Source organism: Sarcophilus harrisii, chromosome 3, assembly GCF_902635505.1.
Source record: "Sarcophilus harrisii chromosome 3, mSarHar1.11, whole genome shotgun sequence".
Classification (NCBI taxonomy): Eukaryota; Metazoa; Chordata; class Mammalia; order Dasyuromorphia; family Dasyuridae; genus Sarcophilus; species Sarcophilus harrisii.
Window position 1 is genome coordinate 195,236,305 of NC_045428.1, and position 23,666 is coordinate 195,259,970.

General features: G+C 35.6%; 1 protein-coding gene across 12 annotated transcripts in view; it reads right to left on the reverse strand.

Annotated features, from left to right (window-relative positions):
* Positions 1-23,666, reverse strand: part of REPS2 (RALBP1 associated Eps domain containing 2) — a 258,619-nt gene that overhangs the window by 139,472 nt on the left and 95,481 nt on the right. For all 12 annotated transcript variants that reach the window (XM_031958943.1, XM_031958944.1, XM_031958938.1 and 9 more), the window contains one exon: positions 8,866-8,963. In XM_031958943.1, the coding sequence (XP_031814803.1) occupies positions 8,866-8,963 (98 nt within the window). The remainder of the gene's footprint in view (positions 1-8,865; positions 8,964-23,666) is intronic.

The window sequence follows — 23,666 nt, forward strand, 5'->3', positions numbered from 1 at the left end:
CACAGATCCATGTGGAAGCATAACCTGTTCTGTTCAGCCTCAGTGGATCACTGTGCAAATAGGGTAATCTAATAAAAAGTGAGTAATAATAATGTAATAGGCTTCCATAACAAAGGAAGGAAGACTGAAGACTTACACATCCTTCTCAAAACTCTCTCAAATATTCTTTCACCTGGGTGAAATTTCATGTCTATCCAGCTTAAAAAACAAAAAACACCTAAACAGAAGAAAAAATGTAAAGCAATCTAAAACCTAAATAAAATATAAAAATTGTCCATCTAGTAGGTGTATTTTCTGCCATGAGTTAGAGGCTCTCAACTTTTTTTTATGCACTATAACAATTGACAATTTCCCCCAATAAAATTTCCAAAAAATCAATAGGCAGACTCTCTTTCCTCCCTCTCCTTCTGTTCCTCTCTGTCTCTCTGTCTGCCAGATGTCATGAGACGTTGTGGCTCTCTAACACATCCTTAACACAGGTAGAATGACAAAAAGAGGGCAAAGGGCATTACCAATCACATTATCACACCAGGAACAAGGATTAATAGCTAACATTTATGTAGCACTTTAAGATTTGTGAAATACTTTATCTACATTATCTTAGTTTTTCTTCCCTCATAGACCTATGAAGTATGTACTATGATTATCCCCATGTTATATATTAAAAAATTGAAGTGGATCGGGGTGAAGTGACTTGCTCGGAGTCAAAGAGATAATATACAGCTGAGGCTTGTTCAAGAGGGGATATGGAAAAACTGGAACACTAATATATTGTTGCAGTTATAAGCTGATCTAATCATTCTATGTCCAAAGGGCTATCAAAGTGGGCATCCCCTTTGATCCAGCAATGTTTCTATTGACTTATATCCCAAAGAGATCTTAAAAGAGGGAAAGGGACCGGTATGTGCAAAAATGTTTGTGGCAGCCCTTTTCATAGTGGCAAGAAATTGGAAACTGAATGGATGGCCACCAATTGGAGAGTGGCTGAATAAATTATGGTATATTAATGTTATGGAATATTATTGTTCTATAAGACTATCAGCAGGATGATTTTAGATAAGCCTGAAGAGACTTACATGAACTGATGCTGAGTGAAATGAGCAGAACCAAAAGAACATCGTACATAGTAACAAGATTTTATGATAATCAGTTCTAATGGAGATGGCTCTTTTAACAATGAAATGACTGAGGCCAGTTCTAATGATCTTGTGGTGGTGAGAGCTATCTACCCCCAGAGAGAGAGGACTGTGGGAACTGAGTGTGGATTACAACATAGCATTTTCACTCTTTTTGTTGTTTGCTTGAAGTTTGGTTTTTTACTCATTTTTTTCTTTTTGATCTGATTTTTCTTTTGCAGTATAATTATGGAAATATGGAGGGGGAGGCAGAGCCAAGATGGTGGAAAAGGCACATACAACTTTCTGAGCCTCTCTCATATCCTCACTACCAATTATCAAATTCAGCCTCAAAAATAGTGCTTGACTGGTAAAATTCATGAAGATTGAAAGTGCAACAACTTACCAGCCGAAGATAATCTGGAAGATTGCCAAAATAGGTTTGTCCTGGAACAGACCAGGGCAGGCAGGGATAGAACCAGAGGCTAGCACTTGGAGCGAAACAGGAGCAGGCGGTCTCCGTGGTTGGAAGGTTTACAAATAACTCTGTGCCATAGGCTGACTGCTTTGATTTGATTGCAGAGTAGTGGACCAGCAGAGAAATTAAAACTTAGGGTAGAGGGTACTCTGAAGGATGCCAGAGTCTAACAGGATCTGACTGTGCCCACCCAGGACTGGAAGTGACTCAATGCAGACCATAACACAGCTCTGCAACAGCATTCTGCAGCTAGGGGCTTTCACAGGCGTGGGGGGGGGGCAGTCACAAATCTGCACAACATGGGGCACAGCCTGGGGCAGCCTATGCACAGTGAGGGACTCGGCCTGGGGCAGTGGAATTTCCCCAGAGACACTAGAGACACTTCTGGTGCCACTGCTAATACCCAAAGCGAGTTTTTGGGGGAGGGGGGCATTGATACTTTTCACTGCTCAGCATCTAGCCCCAAGGCAGTCCCTAATACTCCCAGTGGGGCTCCTCACAGAGCACTTCTGCAGCTTGGCCTGTGATACCCAGACCTAATCACCTCCTCTGTGGAATTTTTCCCAAAGCACCCCGGCAGCTCAGCTGCTCTTTGCAGCCCATTGATAGGACAGCTACAGTCCATATGCCTATCCCTACTCTGCAGAGGAAGCGGGTAACCTCCTTGCCCTGAACGCAGAACCTAAGGGCTTTAAAAAAAATGAGTAAAAAAATCAAAAGTATGATCAATAGCTTCTATACAGAAAAAGAGCAGGTTTTCAATCCCAAGGAGATTAATAGCAAACAGTCTCCAGACAATACCCCAAAGGGGTTAGTAACTTAGTCCCCAACACAAAAGGCTCTCCTAGAAAAAAGTATTAAAAATCTTAAAAGAGAGCTAGAAGAATGGGGAAAGGAAAGAGAAGCTATACACAAGAGAGTAAAAACTTCCTGAAATGTGAATTGGAAAAGGTAAGGAACTTTCAGGAAGTGCAGGGAAACAGAATTTGTGAATTGGAAAAGGTAAAGAACCCCCAAGAAGGTAGGATTTGTGAATTGGAAAAGACAAAGAACTCCCAAGAAGGTAGGATTTGTGAATTGGAAAAAGAAAATAACTCGATTAAAAAAAATAGTGAAATGGAAAAAAATTCTATACAGCAAAACAACTCATTTAAAAACTCAATTGAATATAGACCAAGAGAAGTAAAAAAAGCTAATGAAGAAAATAACTCATTAAAAATGAGAACTGAACAAATAGAAATGAATGATTTATTGAGCCATCAAGAATCAGTCAAGCAAAATGAATGAAAAATTAGAAAAAAAATGTTAAATATTTACTTGGAAAAATAACATACCTGGAAAATAAATCTAGGAGAAATAATCTGAGGATCATTGGACTTTCCAAAAATTATGATGAAAAAAAGAGCCTAGACACTATTTTACAGGCAAATCGTCAAAGAGAACTGCCCAGATATACTAGAATCAGAAGGTAAAATAGGCATTGAAAGAGTTCATCGAACACCTCCTGAAAAAGACCCTAAAATAAAAACTCAAAGGAATAGGGTGGCTAAATTTTAGAACTATCACACTAAGGAAAAAATATTACAAGTAGTGAGTTAAAAAAAAAAAAATTCAAATACCGAGGTGCCACAATAAGGATCACTCACGATCTGTCTGCTTCCACATTAAAGTATTGAAGGGCCTGATATCTGATATTCCGAAAGGCAAAGAACTTGGAATGCAGCCAAGAATAAACTACCCAGTTAAGCTGAGCATTTTATTTCATGAAGGAAGATGGACATTTAATGAAACAGATGAATTCCATTTGTTTCTAAGGAAAAAACCAGATCTAAACAAAAAATTTATCTCCAACCATAGGACTCAAGAGAAGCAGAAAAAGGTAAAAAAGAACTCTTGAGAACTATTTCTGTTGTTGACATACACAAAGAGTACATGTATAATTTGATTTTACTGATATAACATAAAAAAGGTCAGTAGCAATGGAAAAGGGATAGGGAAACTACATCCCATGAAGAGGCAAAGGAAACCTATCATATCTGAGGGAATTTAGAGAGGGGGAGGAACGTTATGTGAATCTTACTGTCATCAGAGTTGGCTCAAATAGAAAATAATTGACATATTTCTTTTTACAAAGAAACTTCTCTCACATCATTTAAAAAGTGGGAGAGGAAAAGGGAAAAAAGAAAAGAGTAATAAGGGAAGGGTACAAGAAAGAGGAAGGGATTCAAAAGGGGGAGGGAGGGATCCTAAAGAGGGAGAGCTGCATGACACAAGTGGTGCCCATAAGTTTAATACTGGGAAAGTGGGTAAGGGGGAGCAAGAAAAAGAAAAGCATAATCTTAGGATAATAAGATGGCAGGAAATACAGAATTAGTGATTTTAACTATAAATGTGAATGGAATGAACTCTCCTATAAAGTGGAGGCAGATACCAGACTGGATTAAAAGCCAGAATCCTACAATATGTTGTTTACAGGAAACACATTTAAAGCAGGGAGATACATACAAAGTAAAGGTAAAAGGATGGAGCAGAATGTATTATGCTTCAGGTGAAGTCAAAAAAGCAGGGGTAGCCATCCTTATCTCAGTTCAAACAAAAGCAAAAATTGATCTGATTAAAAAAGATAAGGAAGGAAACTATATCTTGCTAAAGGGTAGCATAGACAATGAAGCAATATCAGTATTAAACAAATATGCACAAGTGGTATGGCCTCTAACTTTCTAAAGGAGAAGTTAAGATAGTTGCAAGAAGAAATAGACAGCAAAACTATAATAGTGGGAGATCTCAACCTTGCACTCTCAGAATTAGGTAAATCAAACCACAAAACAAATAAGAAAGAAAATAAAGAGGTAAATAGAATATTAGAAAAATTAGGTATGATAGATCTTTGGAGAAAACTGAATGGGGACAGAAAGGAGTATACTTTCTTCTCAGCAGTTAATGGAACCTATACAAAAATTGACCATATATTAGGACATAAAGACCTCAAAATTAAATGCAAGAAGGCAGAAATAGTAAATGCTTTCTTTTTAGATCACGATGCAATAAAAACTACATTTAACAAAAAGTTAAGGGTAAATAGACCAAAAAGTAATTGGAAACTAAATAATCTCATCTTAAAGAATGATTGGGTGAAACAGCAAATTATAGACACAATTAATAATTTCACTCAAAGATAATGACAACGGTGAGACATCATATCAAAATTTGTGGGATGCAGCCAAAGCGGTAATAAGGGGAAATCTTATATCCTTAGAGGCTTACTTGAATAAAATAGAGAAAGAGAAGATCAATGAATTGGGCTTGCAACTTAAAAAGCTAGAAAAATACCAAATTAAAAACCCCCAATCAAATACTAAACTTGAAATTCTAAAATTAAAATAATATTGAAAGTAAAAAACTATTGAATTAATAAATAAAACTGAGTTGGGTTTATGAAAAAACCAGTAAAATAGATAAACCTTTGATAAATCTGATTAGGAAAAGAAAAAAGGAAAATCAAATTGTTAGTCTTAAAAATGAAAAGGGAGAACTTTCCATCAATGAAGGAGAAATTAGAGCAATAATAAGTTACTTTGCCCAACTTTATGCCAATAAATTTGAAAACCTAAGTGAAATGGATGACTACATCCAAAAATATAGGCTTCTCAGATTAACAGAAGAGGAAGTAAATTGCTTAAATAGTCCCATTTCAGAAAAAGAAATGGAACAAGCTATTAATCAACTTCTTAAGAAAAAAAATCCCCAGGCTCAGATGAATTTACATGTGAATTCTACCAAACATTTAAAGAATAATTAGCCCCAATGCTATATAAACTATTTGAAAAAATAGGGAATGAACGAATTCTACCAAATTCCTTTTATGATACAGACATGGTACTGATATCTAAACCAAGTAGGTTGAAAACAGAGAAAGAAAATTATAGACCAATCTCCCTAATAAATATTGATGCTAAAATCTTAAATAAGATATTAGCAAAAAGACTACAGAAAATCATCCCCAGGATAATACACCATGATCAAGTAGGATTTATACCAGGAATGCAGGGCTGGTTTAATATTAGGAAAATTATTAGTATAATTGACCATATTAATAACCAAATTAACAAAAACCATATAATTATCTCAATAGATGCAGAAAAAGCATTTAATAAAATTCAACATCCATTCATATTAAAAACACTTGAGAGTATAGGAATAAATGGACTTTTCCTTGAAATAATCAGTAGCATCTATTTAAAACCATCAATAAGAATCATATGTAATGGGGATAAACTGGAACAATTCCCAATAAGATCAGGAGTGAAACAAGGTTGCCCATTATCACCATTACTATTCAATATTGTATTACAAATGCTAGCTTTGGCAATAAGAGTTGAGAAAGAGATTAAAGGAATTAGAGTAGATAATGAGAAAACCAAATTATCACTCTTTGCTGATTATATGATGGTATACTTAGAGAACCCCAGAGATTCTACTAAAAAGCGAAATAATCCACACCTTTAGCAAAGTTGCAGGATACAGAATAAACCCATATAAGTCATCAACATTCTTATATATCACTAACAAATCCAACAGTTAGTTACAAAGAGAAATTCCATTTAAAGTAACTACCGATTGTATAAAATATTTAGGAATCTATCTGCCAAGGAAAATCAGAAACTTTATGAGCAAAATTACAAAACACTTTCCACACAAATAAAGTCAAGTCTAACCAATTGGAAAAATATTAAACGCTCTTAGATAGGGCGAGCAAATATAATAAAGATGACAATACTACCTAAACTAATCTATTTAGCCCTATACCAATCAGACTCTCAAAAAACTATTTTAATGACCTAGGAAAAAATAACAACAAAGTTCATATGGAAAAACAAAAAGTCAAGAATTTCAAGGGAATTAATAAAAAAAAAATCAAATGAAGGTGGCCTAGCTGTACTAGATCTAAAATTATATTATAAAGCAGAAGTTACCAAAACCATTTGGGATTGGCTAGGAAATAGACTAACTGATCAGTGGTTAGGTTCAAAGGACAAAACAGTCAATAACTTTAATAATCTAATGTTTGACAAACCCAAAGACCCCAGCTTTTGGAATAAGAACTCACTGTTTGACAAAAATTGCTGGGAAAATTGGAAATTAGTATGGCAGAAAGTAGGCATTGACCCATACTTAACAACGTACACCAAAATAAGGTCAAAATGGGTTCATGACCTAGGCATAAAGAATGAGATTATAACCTGTGGAAGAGGAAGGAATTTATGACCAAAGAAGAACTAGAGATCATTATTGATCACAAAATAGAAAATTTTGATTATATCAAATTGAAAAGGTTTTATACAAACAAAACTAATGCAGACAATATTAGAAGGGAAGCAATAAAATGGGAAAACATTTTTACAGTCAAAGATTTCCAAAATATATAGAAAATTGACTCTAATTTATAAGAAATCAAGTCATTCTCCAATTTATAAATGGTCAAAGGATATGAACAGACAGTTCTCAGACGAAGAAATTGAAACTATTTCTAGCCCTATGAAAAGGTGCTCCAAGTCATTATTAATCAGATAAATGCAAATTAAGACAACTCTGAGATACACTACTACACACCTGTCAGATTGGCTAGAATGACAGGGAAAGATATTGCTGAATGTTGGAGGGGATGTGGGAAAACTGTTACACTGATACATCGTTTGTGGAATTGTGAATACATCCAGCCATTCTGGAGAACAATTTGGAACTATGCTCAAAAAGTTATCAAACTGTGGATACCCTTTGATCCATCAGTGTTACTACTGGGATTATACCCCAAAGAGATACTAAAGAAGGGAAAGGGACCTGTATGTGCCAAAATGTTTGTGGCAGCCCTCTTTGTAACGGTCAGAAACTGGAAACTGAGTAGATGCCCATCAATTGGAGAATGGCTGAATAGATTGTGATATATGAATATTATTGTTCTGTAAGAAATGACCAGCAGGATGATTTCAGAAAGGCCTGGAGAGACTTACATGAACTGATGCTGAGTGAAATGAGCAGGACCAGAAGATCATTATATACTTCAACAACAATACTATATGATGATCAATTTCAATAGACGTGGCCCTCTTCAACAAAGAGATGAACCAAATCGGTTCCAATAGAGTAGTAATGAATTGAACCAGCTACACCCATCAAAAGAACTCTGGGAGATGACTATGAACCACTACACAGAATTCCCAGTCCCTCTATTTTTGTCCACATGCATTTTTGATTTCCTTCACAGGCTAACTGTACACTATTTCAAAATCTGATTCTTTTTGTACAGCAAAATAACTGTATGGACATGTATACATATATTGTATTTAACTTATACTTTAACATATTTAACATGTATTGGTCAACCTGCCATCTGAGGGAAGGGGTGGGGGGAAGAAGGGGAAAAGTTGGAACAAAAGGTTTTGCAATTGTTAATGCTGAAAATTACCCACGCATATATCTTGTAAATAAAAAGCTATAATAATAAAAATTATGAAAATATATATGGAAGAATTGCACATGTTTAACATATATTGGATTACTTGCCATCCAGAAGAGGTGCTGGAGGAAAGAGAAGGAGAAAAAAATTTGGAACACAAGGTTTTCCAAGGGTGAATGTTGAAAACTATGCATATGTTTTGAAAATAAAAAGCTTTATAAAAATTAAAAAGAATGATTGATAGGCTTTGGATAGGGGAGAAGAAAGAAGGGCATTCTGGACAAAGAAGATGATCTAAGATGGCTTGGAGCCAGGAAAGAGCCTGGCATGGTTGGGAGGTTAGCTCAGCTAGAGTGAAACAGTAGAACCCAAACTGAAGAGAGTATGTGCTAAATAATACAGGGACATTTACAAGAGAAACAAAGGAACAAGTAAAGATTAACTAGATACACAACAGGTTGAAGTTTGAGGAGATCAGGAGTTCAGTCTTTTCTGCAATAATTTGCAAAAATTCAGCTAAATCACTTTTTTGCATCTAAAAGATTCACTGTTTTTCCTTCTTTTTTTTTTTTTTTTTTTTTACAATCCAGGATAAAATGCAGAAATCACTAGACTAGGAGCCAAAGCTCTGACCCACATCCCTCTGATAATGGTCTTGACATTGACCTAAGTCATATAACTTCAAGTAAGGTTAATCTGTTTCCTTGTCTATAAAGCAGGAATAACCTACTAACCACTTCTAAGGTTTCTTGTGAGAAAACCATGTACAAAAATGAATTACTATTATGAAGATGATCACACAATATAGCAATAATTACCTGAATAAGAGAAGTTTGCCGTCGTGTAGGCTTGGGTCCATGGCTTCCTGATGTGGATCCCTCCTGTTGGAGGGTATGTTGTCTGGTTTCATAAGGAGCTGAAAGAATCAGAAAAGCCAAGATAGTGTCAGATTAAAGTTAAAAATGATTAATTTGGGCACATATAAGTTGAGGCAATTTATATAGAAATTTGTTTTTCTAAAAATGAGATAATACCCACAATTTCACATTATACCCCAAAGTCACATAACTGAAATTTTCATAATCAAAAATAGTTTCCTCAGCACACAGCACTTTATTAGGAAAACTATTATTTAGATTATATGTTTAAGACTAATGAAATTAATGCTGGATCAAAGTTTAACAGAATAAAAAATATTTCATTAAGAATAAGCAATTTATATCATATTAGGGTCAAAAATATGTTCTACATGCTGGAAAATAATTGTTCAACAGAGACATTGCTCATTCTCCAAGTGACAAATTCTGCTGACATTCAATTGTCTAAATGTCTGTCCCCTCCCCCCAAAAAGGCATTCTTTAAAAATTACAAGAATGAATGTTTACCTGGACTTTAATACAATTAAGTTAATAATTTCTCATTTCAAGAGGCCAAAACTCATGCCTTCTTTTTCTTCCCTAACAAAATATAAAAAATAGCTGGGTGTGGTAATACATACCTGTGGTCCCTGCTGCTTGCTAGTGAGGCTGACACTGCTGGATTACTTGAATTCATTTTTTAAATTAAATTTAGAATGACTTTCTATCCCTTTCTCCCTCCCTCCTTCTTCCCTTTCTCTCCTTTCCCTTGCCCTTTCTCTTTGTTTTCAAAGAGGACCAATCAATGATGTCAAAGAGTCATATGAATCTCTCTCTCTCTCCCTCTCTCCTTTCCCTTACCCTTCCTCTCTTCTCCCTTTCCCTCTCTCCTCTCCCTTCTCTCTCCCTTTTTATTCCTTCCTTTATTTCTTTCTCCTTTTCCCCCCTCTTTCTCTCCTTCCCCTCTTTTCTTTCTCCCTCCTTCTTTACCTGTCCCTTACCTTTCTTTTCCTCTCTCCCTTCCTTTCTCTTTCCCTCTCCTTTCCTCTTTCTCTCTTCCTCTTCATTCTTTCTACCTCCCTCTTGGTTCATTCTCCCTCATGTTCTCTCTCATTCTCTACATATATCTTTACATATGTATACATATATATATATATGCATATATATATTTCTCCATACTATACATAGATTGAGATTAAAATAATTTAAAATTAGAAAATATCAAAAACCACAAATATTTTCGATTTTATTTGAGCCTTTACCTTAAAAGATACTAAAATGTGTTCTACACATTGACATGTGCATTGTTGTTTTTTACTCTTCCACTTAAAATTGATTTGGTTTTGTCTAATCAATCAAAAAAAGAAAAATTCACAGCTAATAACCAATGATCTTGCCAAGATCTTTGCTGTCACTAAAGTCAGAAAGCATACAAAAAAATAGAGGCAGCACGCAATTCTGTTCAAATATAAAAGAAAAACCATTTTTTTATATAAACAGTATTCTGTTTTTTTCAGTAATATTTGAAATTTTTGAGAGGATAAAACAAGTGATAGGAATTTCTTCCAAATGTTGTAACTAATAAATACTAGGCAGCAGGCTGTTTATTCAATGCCACAGCAGTGTTTGTTTTAATAAGAAAATACTCAACCCGGTCATCAAGAGCTATACACAAACATTGGGTCTGTTTCACATATGCAATTTTTACTTTTTACTTTCCTCCAGGCAAATGATACCTCCTTTACAACAAAATTCATTAAAAAAAAAAAAAAAACATACATTTGGAACTGATCTCCTAGTCTCCTAGAAACTAACTGAACTCTTAATTGTAAAATCTGAATGAAGTACTGAGATACACAGAACAGTCATATTCCAAATCTCTTTAAAACCCCAGAAATTTAGAAACACTCATTTTATGTGTTCTTCATGAACAGTAGTGACTTTTAAAATATTTATTTCAATACAGAAGCTGGATGCCCAAATACAGTCCTGAAAACAACTACAGTAAATTGGAACTTAATTATGACACTTTTCACTATGAAGTGGAATTCAACATAAGAAAATTTCATCTTGAATGCCTTCCGTTTACTAAGGTGGCATAGTGGATTGATTCCTGGGCTTGAAATCAGGAAGACTCATTTTCCTGAGTTCAAATGTGACCTCAGACACTTCCTAGCTGTGCAACTCTGGGCAAGACATTTAATCCTATTTGCCTCAGTTTCCTCAACTGTAAAATGAACTGAAGAAGGAAATGACAAACCACTCCAGTATCTTTGCTAAGAAAACCCCAAATGTGCTAGGGGAGAAGGTGAAGAAAGGAGGGAGAAGGATGTAGAACACAAGGTTTTTCAAGAGTGAATATTGAAAACTATCTTTGCATGTATTTTGAAAATAAAAAGCTATTATTTAAAAAAATAAAATCCTAAATATGGTCATGAAGAGTTAGACATGACTAAACAACAAACAACAACAAAATCTATCGCTGTGCATTTCTTTGATTTTGGTTCAATAAATCCTTGTTAAAGGGAAGGGCTTTGTGCTAGGTTCTAAAAGGATAAAATTTGGACAAGATACAATACCTGACCTAATGGATCTTATTTATGATCTTGGAGACAAACAAGAAACAAACTGATAACTCTACTATTCAATAATACATGGCACTATATTTGTTATTTAGTCAGGCCTGATTTTTTTGTGTCCACATAAATACTGTCTACAGGGTTACTGGAATGGTTTGACATTTCCTTCTCCAATGGATTAAGGCAAATCAGAGGCAAATTTGCGCTCAGATCTTCCAGGCCTAATGCTTGATCCACTAAGTCCAGAGCTGCCTCTTAGCAACTGCATTAGATAAACACAAAATAAAGTACTACATGAAGAATAAGGGGCAGGATGGCAAATTATTACTAAAAAGATCTTGCATTTGAAGAGTTGCAGATATAATATCTGGTAAAATTCTCTAACTAAACAAAAAGCAAATCAAAGAACCTGGTATAAGACTTCCCTTCCAGAATTTAAACATTTAAATTAACTTATACTATCAAGTTATTAAAAGAGAAATGAATATATTAACAAGAGTTTTCAATGGGCCTATGTCAACAAAGAACATTTTGTACAAGGTGAAGTCATGGGAGACTTCCATTTTTTTCCCCCTATGGATGAAAGGGGAAATGGAGGGAAAAGAGAGAAAGAGATTTAGTGAATAGAAATATAACAATTTAAGTATTTCTCTAATTCTGACACCTTTTCACTTAATGGAACATGCCCCAAGAGATCAAGAATGGGAAATTATGTATGCTCTTCAGCCCCCAAGCCCTTTTGCTCCCCTACAAACCTCTCTGCCTCCTCCCCCACCCTCATTTGCCTTTTGAGGAGCAAAGGAAAGGAAAAGGAAGAAGGGGAAGAATACTAAGGCTCACAGCCAGAGCCCATGATATATTTACACACAAGCCTAATGTACCTAACCATTAGAACCAATCTTTATATCATATTTTATGAATCTGGCTGTCCTTCTCTATATTGTTCCAGTGGGCCAGGAGCTATTGACTCTGGAGGCCTGTTTCAAAGAGAGAATGACTTTGACTATATGTTTAACCTTTCATGATATGAAACACTGTGGCACAGAGAACAGAGAGTCTGCCTCAAAATGGGCAAGATCAGGGTTCAAATTGTACCATGGACCTACTGTCCATGGAATTTGGAACAAATCGCTTAATCTCTCATAGCTCTAGCCAGGGGTCCTCAAACCACAACTCACGGGCCAGATGCAGCAGCTGAGGATGTTTATTCCCCTCACCCAGGGCTATGGGCTAAAGGCCCACAAAACAAAGTTTTTGTTTTTACTATAGTCCGGCCCTCCAACAATCTGGGACAGTGAAGTGGCCCCCTATTTAAAAAGTTTGAGGACCCCTGCAGGGTCTAGGTCAATGGTGTCAAAATGGCTTCTAAATCATTCATAAGAATCCCTGCAAGCCATAGAAAGCCACATATTACCATGATATAAATTCTCTGTATTTTTATTTATGTTGTTAAAATTTTCTCTATTATGTTTTAATCTGGTTCAGCTGTACTCCAGAGTCTGGGCCCATAAAGATTTTGTCTGAAAAATTTTTACACAACCCTAGGCATAAAGGAATATTAAAAAGGCACACAAATCAAATATTTGCAGATAATAAATCATAATTTTGTGACCCCCTACATTGTTACATGATCCCAAAGAGGGTGCTATATGACATCTTTGCTCTAGGTAATTCTCTAAGACTCTTAATTGCCTACCTGCATTGACAAAAGAAGCTCCCTCACTGCCACCCCACATATTGGCTAAGATGACAGGAAAAGATAGTAACAAATGTTGGAAGGGATGTAGCAAAATTGGGACACTAATGCATTGTTGGTGGAGTTGTGAACTGATCCAACCATCTTGTAGAACAATTGGAACCAAGCCCAAAGGACTATAAAAGTATGCATACCCTTTGATCTAGCAGTCTCACTACTGGGTCTATATCCCAAAGAGATTATAAAAAAGGGAAAAGGACTCATATGTTCAAAAATGTTTGTAACAGCTATTTTTCTGATGGAAACAAACTGGAAATTGAGTGGATGCCCATCGGTTGTGGAATGGAATATTATTGTTCTATAAGAAATAATGAGCAAAATGATTTCAGAAAAGCATGGAGAGATTTACATGAACTGATGCTGAGTAAAGTAAATAGAACCAAGAGAACACTGTACACAGTAATAACAAGATTATGTGATGATCAACTGTAATGGACTTGGCATTTCTCCACAATGCGGTGATTCAAGGCAATTCCAATAAACTTGGGATGAAAACTATCTATCACACCCAGAGACAGAACTATGGAGGATGAATGTGGACTGAAGCATGGTATTTCCACCTTTTGTGTTTGTTTCTTTTTTTCTCATTTTTTTTTCCTTTTTTGTCTGTTTTTTTTTTTGTTGTTGTTGTTTTGTTTTGTTTTTTTGCACAGCATGACACACAGAGAAATATATTTTAAAAGATTGCACATATTTAACCTATATCAGATTGCTTGCTGCCTTGGAGGTAGGTAAGGGAGGAAGGAAGAAAAATTTAGAACACAAAGTTTTACAAACTATCATTATGTGTATTTGGAAAAATAAAATACTATTGGAAAAATAAAAAAATCTGCTCTTTAACGGAAGATGTGAAAAAAAAAAAAAAAAGAAGCTTCCTCAACTGAAAGTTCCCTATTCCAAAGAAATCACAAGTCTAATACAGATCCTATGTTGACTTCAGAACATAGCCCTGTACAAGATATGACTCTACCAAACTGTTGGAACTTTTTCAAGTTTTATCACTCTAAATAGAGGATAATTTGTTGTTATTATCATTTCAATTCAATGATTCCATCCTGGAGCCCTGAAAAAAAAAAGAGAGAGAAATAGGGTCCTATCTCAAAGCCTTCTAGGATACTAAAAGACAATAAAATAGTTCTAAGCAGAGTACTTGGAACATAGTAGGTGCTTTATTAAGCTGATTGACAGCCACACAAAGCTACAATACAAATTACAATATGATAAATATATATACATATATATATATGTATATACTTAATCCATATCAAAACCTTTTGAGAAATTAAAAGTGCTATGCAGATATAAGTTACAATTAGAGACAATATTGCTACCTTTCCTAAGGGAAAACAAGTATAACAATGAGAACATTCCATTGTAAAAATAGACTTATACATTCTAATGCATGTGAATAGCCTATTGTCTTTTCTAGATTAGATATGCATATGTTGATTATCTCTGTATAGCAAACTAGGTGGCAAAGTGAATTCCAAATTTGTAATCTGGAAGATCTGAGTTCTAATCTTGTCTCAGACAATATTAGCTATATATGACCCTGATTCATCCTGGTTCACTGCCTTGTTCATGCAGAAGGGCTTGCTTTGAGCTACTCCATGCAGAGTAACCCAAGATGGACAGATAATAGTGGAGAGTACTGACAAATAATGATCCACTAGAGAAAGAAATGACAAGCCACTCCAGCATCTTTTCCAAGAAAGTTCCATGGACAGTATTAAAATCTATAAATCAAGCCTGGACAGACTTTCAAAGATAGTGAAGGACAGAAGGGCTTGATGTTCTGTGGTTCATGGGGTCACAAAGAATCAGACATGACTGTATGACTGAACAATAACAAATATTACTCTGAACAATTCACTTTAGTACGCTTTACTTCTGTTTCCCCATCTGTAAAATGTAGATAATACTAGCACCTATTTCACAGAATTATTGCAAAGATTAAATGAGATAACATGTAAAGTTCTTTGCAAACTTTAAAGCACTATGTAAATGCTTTATAGTATTAGTATAATTGTTATATTTAGCCATGCAGCCATAGTTGGTAATGAATTTGGTTCATTAATCTTGTAGACTTCTTGCATGGTTTAAGAAGCAAATTCGTTACCAATGACAGCCTGCATGGCTAACAAGATTAAGAAAAATGAATAAAAAATGTAAAGAACCCTGGATTTTAGGGGATACAAAATAAAATCCCTGGCCCTCAGAGAGTTAGAATCTGTTGGGGGAAGAAAAGTCACAATATGTATACAGATAAATAAATTGTGTGTGCTTGTTGTATGCATGCATGTTCAGGTACATACTCACACATATATACACAAGTAATTTCAGGGGAAAGTTCACATTAGGAGCCTTGAATGGAGTTAGGAATTCCAAGAAGTAGGTAGATAAGGATATAAAGTATTCTAGAAAAGCCTGGTTAGGGGGGATAGGAATGGTGATAGAATGTTGTGTTCAGAGAACAAGATGTTTTACAAAGTGTTATTTGATCTCAAATAACCTTAGGACAGAGAGAGGGACAAAATAGAAATTAGAGCAGGAAGGGATCTTACTCAAACCCCCACTGAAGAGATGAGGAAATTGAGTCTGAGAGAAATCAGATGCTTTGCCAAAGGACAAACAGGCAATATTTGAGCCATGGTTCCCATATACCAGATCCAAAAGGTCCATTCACTCCACTTCCAATATTCTTGTCATTGTACCACCCTGCCTCCCAGTCACTAGGATCTTGACCCTAACTGGGGTCAAAAACAAAGGACAACAACCAACCAGAATCTTATATTAGGGAAATGATGCAGTAAAAATGGTGTTAAGGAAGATTGCCCTACTCGGATAAAATGACCAGAGCTAAGAGATGGAGTATCTTGTTTGTAGAAAATCCAGGAAGTCAAAACAGAAAATATAAGACAGGGTTGAGTTAGGAAGGCCTTTGAAAATCAAACAGAGCATTTTTATTTGATCTCAGACATGATAGGGAGCCACTGGTGGTTATTGAATGGAAGTAGAGGGTGGTACTAAGAAGACAATGAGATCTAGAAATGTGGAGATCAGCTCTGTGCACTCAGGTGGTCTAATAATATATCGAGGCAACAAAGCAGAGATGTAAAGAATTTTGTTTAGAAAAAAGCCAAATACAGAAAGCATAAAAAGAAAAGAAAGGAATGCTAGAAGGTTGTTTGAGCCTTCATGTTTGATTGTATACCAGGAAAGAAAATACTTCAAAGAAGCTTTAAAGGATACAGTTTCGAGCTGAAAACTAAAGGTTGGATCCAGGTATCAAACACAAAATCCTTTATTTTTCCTGTGGTAGTTTTTCTTATACAATGTTATTGCAACATTATTCTTTTACTCAAAAATTCTTCAGTGGTTGCCTACTGCCTCCTGTAAAAATATAAACTCCCAGTTGACATTTGAGATCCTCTACAATCTGACTTTAAACTATCCTCCCAGTCTTATATCAGACTATTTATGTTCCAATTAAACTGAACTAGCATCTTTTCTCTAATCCAAGGCCTTTTGTCCAACTCCTTCTCCATGTCTGGAATTAAGCTGTCTCCTCTCCTTCAGTTGAAGTACTTCCTTTCTTTTCTTCAGAATCTCTAATTCAGGTCTCACCTCCTCCTTTGAGCTTTCCCAAACCCATCCTTTCCCTCCTTTCAACTACAAGTTAAAGTGATTTCTCCTTAAATTTCATAGAGTATTTTGCATACATGTCTTCTTCAGCAGTTGTTTCCAAACTCTGAGCATAAGGAAGCATTTTTAACATCCAAGAATTCTGTTGAATTCTCATGATAGTTATAGCATTAATATTCATTGACTAGTGTAAACCAGGAAAAACCAGTTTCACTGGTATGGTGCCAGACCCCCCAGAACACATGTATGACAAGGCTAATAAAGTCAGATTTGGGCATTATCCTCCCCCTTCTACCAGCCCCTTGCTGCATTTAACATAGTTAGAATCAAGAACCTTATATGTCTGCCCATAATTTTTCAATCCTTATTTATAACAATTTAGAAAATACTCTCATTTCCCTGGTCCCAATTCTTTATGCCAATGGGTGCCAGAAAAGTCATCCATTGGTGCCAGTCAGCTCTTTGTCTCAAACTTTTTATACATTTGAGCCTAATAGGATCTGGGCTTTGGATCAAAGTTTGAAACCCTTCTGCACAGTTCCATATTTGGAAGCTACCTCACTCTGCTGGGGCGAGGGGCAATGGAGCCCACACACTAAGACTATTCCCTCTATACATCTGTTCTCCTCTTCTCTTTGAGAACAATAATAAAGTTATTGCTATCCCTGTGTAGCTCTGCTGCTCTCTATTCAAACTCTCCTGCACCACTTTAGATCAGTAGTCTTTAGGAGTCTTTAACCACAAATTAGGTGAGGGTTAGAAATCCCTCACCTAATGATTTGGAGCTAGGAAGTAGTTTCTATTGTCATTCTGACATATGACAAATGAAGAGACATTCTCAAGAGATTTAACTTTACTTGGAAAAAAACAGATCTGTTGCAATGATTAAATGAGATAATGCACATAAAGTGCTTTGTAATTGTTTCATGCTATTTAGATATAAGCTGATCACGTTTGTTAAAATCAAAGGACTAGAAACAAAGTGGGTGCCCATCAATGGAGAAACAACTAAACAAATGGCAGTCTGTGAATGTAATAGGATATTACCATGATGTCAGAAATTATAAATATGATGAATATGGGAAAATAAATATGGACCAATGGAAAATGAAGTAAGCAAAATCAAGAAATATATATAATTGCATGAATGAAAAGAACAAAATGAACACAGTTGTAAGTATAATGAACAAGCTGGTCTTAAAGAAGAAATGAGAATTCACCTTTTCCTTTTGCAGATGTGGAAGGACATAAATGAAAGAAAGGAAAAGGAAGGAAGGATGGAAGGAAGGACGGAAGGAAGGAAGGAAGGAAGGAAGGAAGGAAGGAAGGAAGGAAGGAAGGAAGGAAGGAAGGGGAAGAGGAGAGGAAGGGAGAGGGAGGGAGGGAGGAAGGAGGAAGGGAGGGATGAAAATATTTATTTAGAACTCACTATGTGCAATGCATTACACTAAATGCTAGGGAAATAAATATAAAAAGTAAGATAAGCTATGTTCTCAAGGAGCTCACATTCTAATCAGGGAAGATAACCCATAAAAGAGAGTTTAACTCCAGAACAAATGGAAAGACAGAAGTTTTTAAGGTATAAAGAGAGAGAATAGATGGCCCAGACCATGGATATGGATTCTGGTATATATTGTCAGACTCAACTGATGTTATTTAGTTTTGCTGAACTGATTTTTTTCCTTTTTCCTTATTATTCTTTGTTACAGAAGTCAGCTGTCTGACTACAGAAGATGGGGAAGATATATCCGGACGCAAATTTTATATAAAAATAAAAGATATCAATAGATTTATTTGTTTGTTTTTTTAACTTATTTATAGCTTTTCCTTAAATCATTTGGCATAAATTACTCTTTTGTCCAATCTTTACAATTGAATTCAGACCTGCTTTCTGATGAGATAATAATGAGATAACCTCATTAAACCTCTGCTCTCTTGGTAGACTGTTTCCAGTTATTATTGTGACCTCTCCACAGAAGCAATACTCTACTCCACAAAATTTCTTGATTCCTTCACAGGCTGATGCTTTTTAAAAATTTCTAGTTATTGGGAAATGTCCTTATAGGACTATGTTCAATGCATCTAATGCTTTTACTCCCCCACATCCCTGCTAGGTATCAGCAGTTTTTTGTTCTGGTCACTTTGAAAATGTGCTAGACCCTATAGAATAAGCTTTTTAAAAAATAAAAATTGCCTTGATCTCTACTTCACAGAATATGATCTGATTCTGCCTTACTCTAGGAATATAAATCTAGGGATTTCTGCAGACACTGAAACTGCCTGAGGACTTCCCTGAGATGGAATCCAAAAAAAATGATATGGTTTCTACTCCAAAAGTCTAGCTGGAGAGCATTTAGTATGATGTATACCCAGACACATAATATCATCCTCCCAAGATCAATAACCAGAAAAATATTGAATTGGTTATACTAATCCAGTAAGATTTTTATCTAAAATTTCAGGTTTGAGCTCTTCGAAGGAAGAAATCAATCAACACTTAATTGATTGATTAAATTCTTTACTGGCAAGAACATTCAGGTATAAGAACGCATTAAGCATGGGCCAGTCCCCCTCTCTAATTCCTATACAGATATATCACAGCTGTCTTATATATATATATATATATATATATATATATATACACATACATATATATATATATATATATATATATATAGTTGTCTTATTTTAAAAAAAGATATTAGCTGAGTTTCACAAGTCTCTGTGACATGACTGCTCTCAGTTCTGTTACAGATTTGGAGTCTGACATCAGGTGCACCTCTCCAGCCTTTCACTACACTAAAATCTGCTGTTGGAGTACAATGATACAAGAGGATAGCTTTTTAAAAATGGTAAGCTGTTTTTTAACGGTAGGAATCAGCAAAAGGCAGTTTTGAGCCAATTAATCTTTAGCAAGGAAGGTTATTTAAGATATCTTCCCAGTCACCAGTTGGATCACTTCATATATGTCCCTGATTCTTCCTTCTCACCATTGTATATCAGTTGCCAAATCTCATATATTTTACCTCCTCATCAACTCTCACATCTATCTGTCCCTTTCTTTCCACTCCTCTAATCTCTCACCACCTCTTATCTGGCATGTTATAGAAGATCCTAATTTGTCTCCCTGCCTGTAAAGTCTGTCCCCTCTCCTATCTATCCTTCAGGCAAAATAATCTTTCTAAGATACATTTCTTATTTTGTCCTTCCAATGCTCTAAAATTTTCAGAGACTTCCTCTTATTCATTGATTTAAAAAAATGTGGAGAACCATAAAAATGCTGATTATTTATGTTCTCACCTAAAATGAACAATATGATAGAATTTATAAGTATAGAGGCAGCAAAGGATAGTGGGAAAAGCACAGGATTTTGGAATCAAAAGATCTAGATGCAAATCCTAATTCAACTACTTTCTCTATTTCCTTGAAGGCATGTCACATTATCTCTCTAGGCATCACTTTCCTTATCTATAATTAATCAACCAATTAATAAACATATATTAAGTGTTACTTATATGCTAGACACTCTTCTGAATTCTAGAGTTTCAAAAAGAAATATAGTCCCTGTCTTCAAGGAACATAAAGGGGGAGACAACATGCAAACAAATACATGAAAACAAATTATATATAGGATAAACAGGAGATAGCTGACAGAAGGAAAGCACTAGAATTAAGAGAGTTAGGAAAGATTTCTTGTAAAAGGTGGGAATTTAGTGGGGCTTTAAGTAGTTTAATAGGAATAGTCAGTAGTCAACCAAAGGAAGGAGAGTGCTCTAGACATGAGGGATGACAACCAGAAAAAAATGTCTGGAGCCAAGAAATGAAATGGTTTTTGTTGTTTTTGTTGTTGGGTGTTTTTGTTTGTTTGTTTTTTGCAATACAGCCAGTGGGACTGTGTCACTGAATCAAAGAGTAACTGTTGGGGAGTAAGATGTAAGAAGACTGGAAAGATAGAAGGGGGTTAGGTTATGAAGGACTCTAAATGCTAAACATAGCATTTTGTATTTAATTGTGTGGGACATAAGAAAGATACTAGAAATGGGATGGATTAAACAAAGGAGAGGTAACATGATCAAAGCTGTGCTTTAGAAAAATCACTTGGGTCAATGAATGGAGGATAGTTTAAGGTGGTGAGAGACTTGAGGCAGGAATATCCACCAGCAGGCTGTTCCAGGTACAAGGTGATGAAAGTTTGTATTAGACTATGGCAGTCAGAGGAGAAAAGGAGTTACATTCAAGAGATGTTATAAAGATGAAATTGGGATATGGAGGGTGAAAGATCATAGTGAAGAATCCAGGATGACTGGTGAGAGTATGAGGGACTGGGAAAATAGCAAAGCTCTCTACAGAAACAAGGAAGACAGGAGTGAGGAAGGATTAGCAATAGGTCCAAGAGAATGAAGATTAATAAAATGTCATTGAATTTGGCTATTAAAGGAGAGTTTGTAATTTTGGAGATAAACATTTGTTGGAAGGGTAAGGCTGAAAGCTAAATCATGAGGGCTTAAGAAGAGAGTAAGAAGAGAGAGCCTCCTATTGTAGACAGCTTTTTTTGAGGGGTTGTTCAGCTACAAATGGCAGCAGAAATATCAGAAGACGGCAGGTATGGAAGGATCAAGTGAGGGCGTTTTCAGGATACAGGAGACAGGAGCATGTTTCTAGGCAGCAGGAAATGTCAGTAGGATGGGGAAGATATTGAAAAAAAAAGTATAAGGGTCAGCTAGATGATGCAGTGGGTACATCAGCTCTGAATTCAGGAGGACCTGAGTTCAAAGTTAGACACTTAACTTTCTATCTATGTGATTCTGTGCAAGTCACTTAACCCCAATTGCCTCAAAACAAAACAAAAAAAAAAAATCCAGAAAATAAATAAAAATAAATACATATATAAAAAAAGAAAAGAAGTAGAAAAAAGTAAGGATGACAGAGGCAATCTATTGGAAGAGATGTGATAGAATGGATTTGCTTGAATATACAGATGGGTTAGCCTTGGTAATAAGTGAGGCCTTTTCAACACATGAGAAAAGAATGAAGGAGGAGAGAATAAAAAAGGAGCAATCTGAATGGTGTTACATACTGCCTATGGTTTCAGACTTTTTCAAAGTTTTGACTAGTTGTGCTGATTTTTTTTCTTTTCTTAACAAAATATTATGTATTATATGGGATGGTTCTCTGAAAAAGGGAGGGTGTAAGTATGCGTAAGTATGGGTGTAACTATGATGATGTGAAAAACCAGACATTAATAAAAAGTTGTTTTTTTTAAAGGGGGCATCTGGAGATGAAGAAGAAAGGAGAAGTAGTAATTCACTCTTATTGACCTCCATTTTTTTCTGTAAAATATGAGATGAAACAAATTTAACCTATATCAAATTGCCTGCTTTTTTGGAGAGGGAGGAAAGAAAAAAAGCTGGAATACAAAGTCTTGCAAAAATGAACATTGAAAACTATTTTTACATATAGTTGGAAAAATACATTGAGAAAAAATGAGACAAGATTTTCAGTTGAGAGAAGGGGAAACTTCTAGGGAAGTTTCAGAAGGGAAGAAAAGGTTTTAGAAGAGTCACTGTCTCATGCGCAGGGGTCCTCAAACCATGGCCCGCGGGCCAGATACGGCAGCTGAGGATGATTATCCCCCTCACCCAGGGCTATGAAGTTTCTTTATTTAAAGGCCCACAAAAATTTTTTGTTTTTACTATAGTCCGGCCCTCCAACAGTCTGAGGGACAGTGAACTGGCCCCCTATTTAAAAAGTTTGAGGACCCCTGTGTAGAGTGTGGAGTTGTGAGTGGGATAAGGAAGGCATAAGACATTGCCTAGCAGCAATAATGGTCTTGCTGGGGTTATATAACATAAATTTGCAGAGGACCCAGCAAAGTTAAGTTATGGATATGGGTGTTCCATTTCATATAACCTTGCATAAATTTTTTATGTTTTTTTTTCCTTTTTCACTGAAAGTCAGCACTTCTTTTCAGCGCAGTAAAAACCTGCAGATAATGGGTCATATCCTGCCTCAGCAGAAAAGATCATATATGTCCGATTCTAAAATAAGTCTAATTGGTCACATTTTAAACTGGGACCCAGAACCCCAAGAGAAAAACATGTCAAGGAGAATTTATGAAGTGCTAAGACACAGAGGTTGGACATTCAAAATGCCACCATCCCCATCAGCAAATGACATTTTACCATTAATACAACTGCAGAATTTAAAATAGACAGTAAAGCCAAGTCAGTGTCTAGCTTTTGCCAGCAAAATGATTTTCTGAAAATTCAGCAGAAACGTATCAAATATTCAATGTGTACAGAGCACTATACTTGGTACTGAGGAGATAACATAGTTCAGATAAGATACTGTACCTGTTCTAAAGGAGTTTATACATTTAATAAGATAGAAAGTATAATCTAATGAAGTAGGGGAAGAGGTATGACATTAATAAATAATATTCTAGGAGCAAAACAGAATGACTTATGAAGTCATAAGGAAAAAGTCTTACAAAATAATAAGACTGGAAAAGACTATGAAAGAGGTACCTAGCATTGAGTGTTAAAGAACAGGGAAGAGCTAAGTCCTTTTCAAGACTAAGCCCACTATGAAGTACTCTCTCACTTTCTCCTCATAGTATCTTCCTTTTAATGTAGTCTTTCTCCTTACTCTAACTCTGCTTAGTCTGTTAAACTCCTCTGTGAATTTAACCTGCTGGTCAATAGCACACTCAGGTCTCATGCCATATTCCTTTAATGGATTCTTCCAAACTCCTTTTCTTAGTAACCCTATTGCTCTCCTAA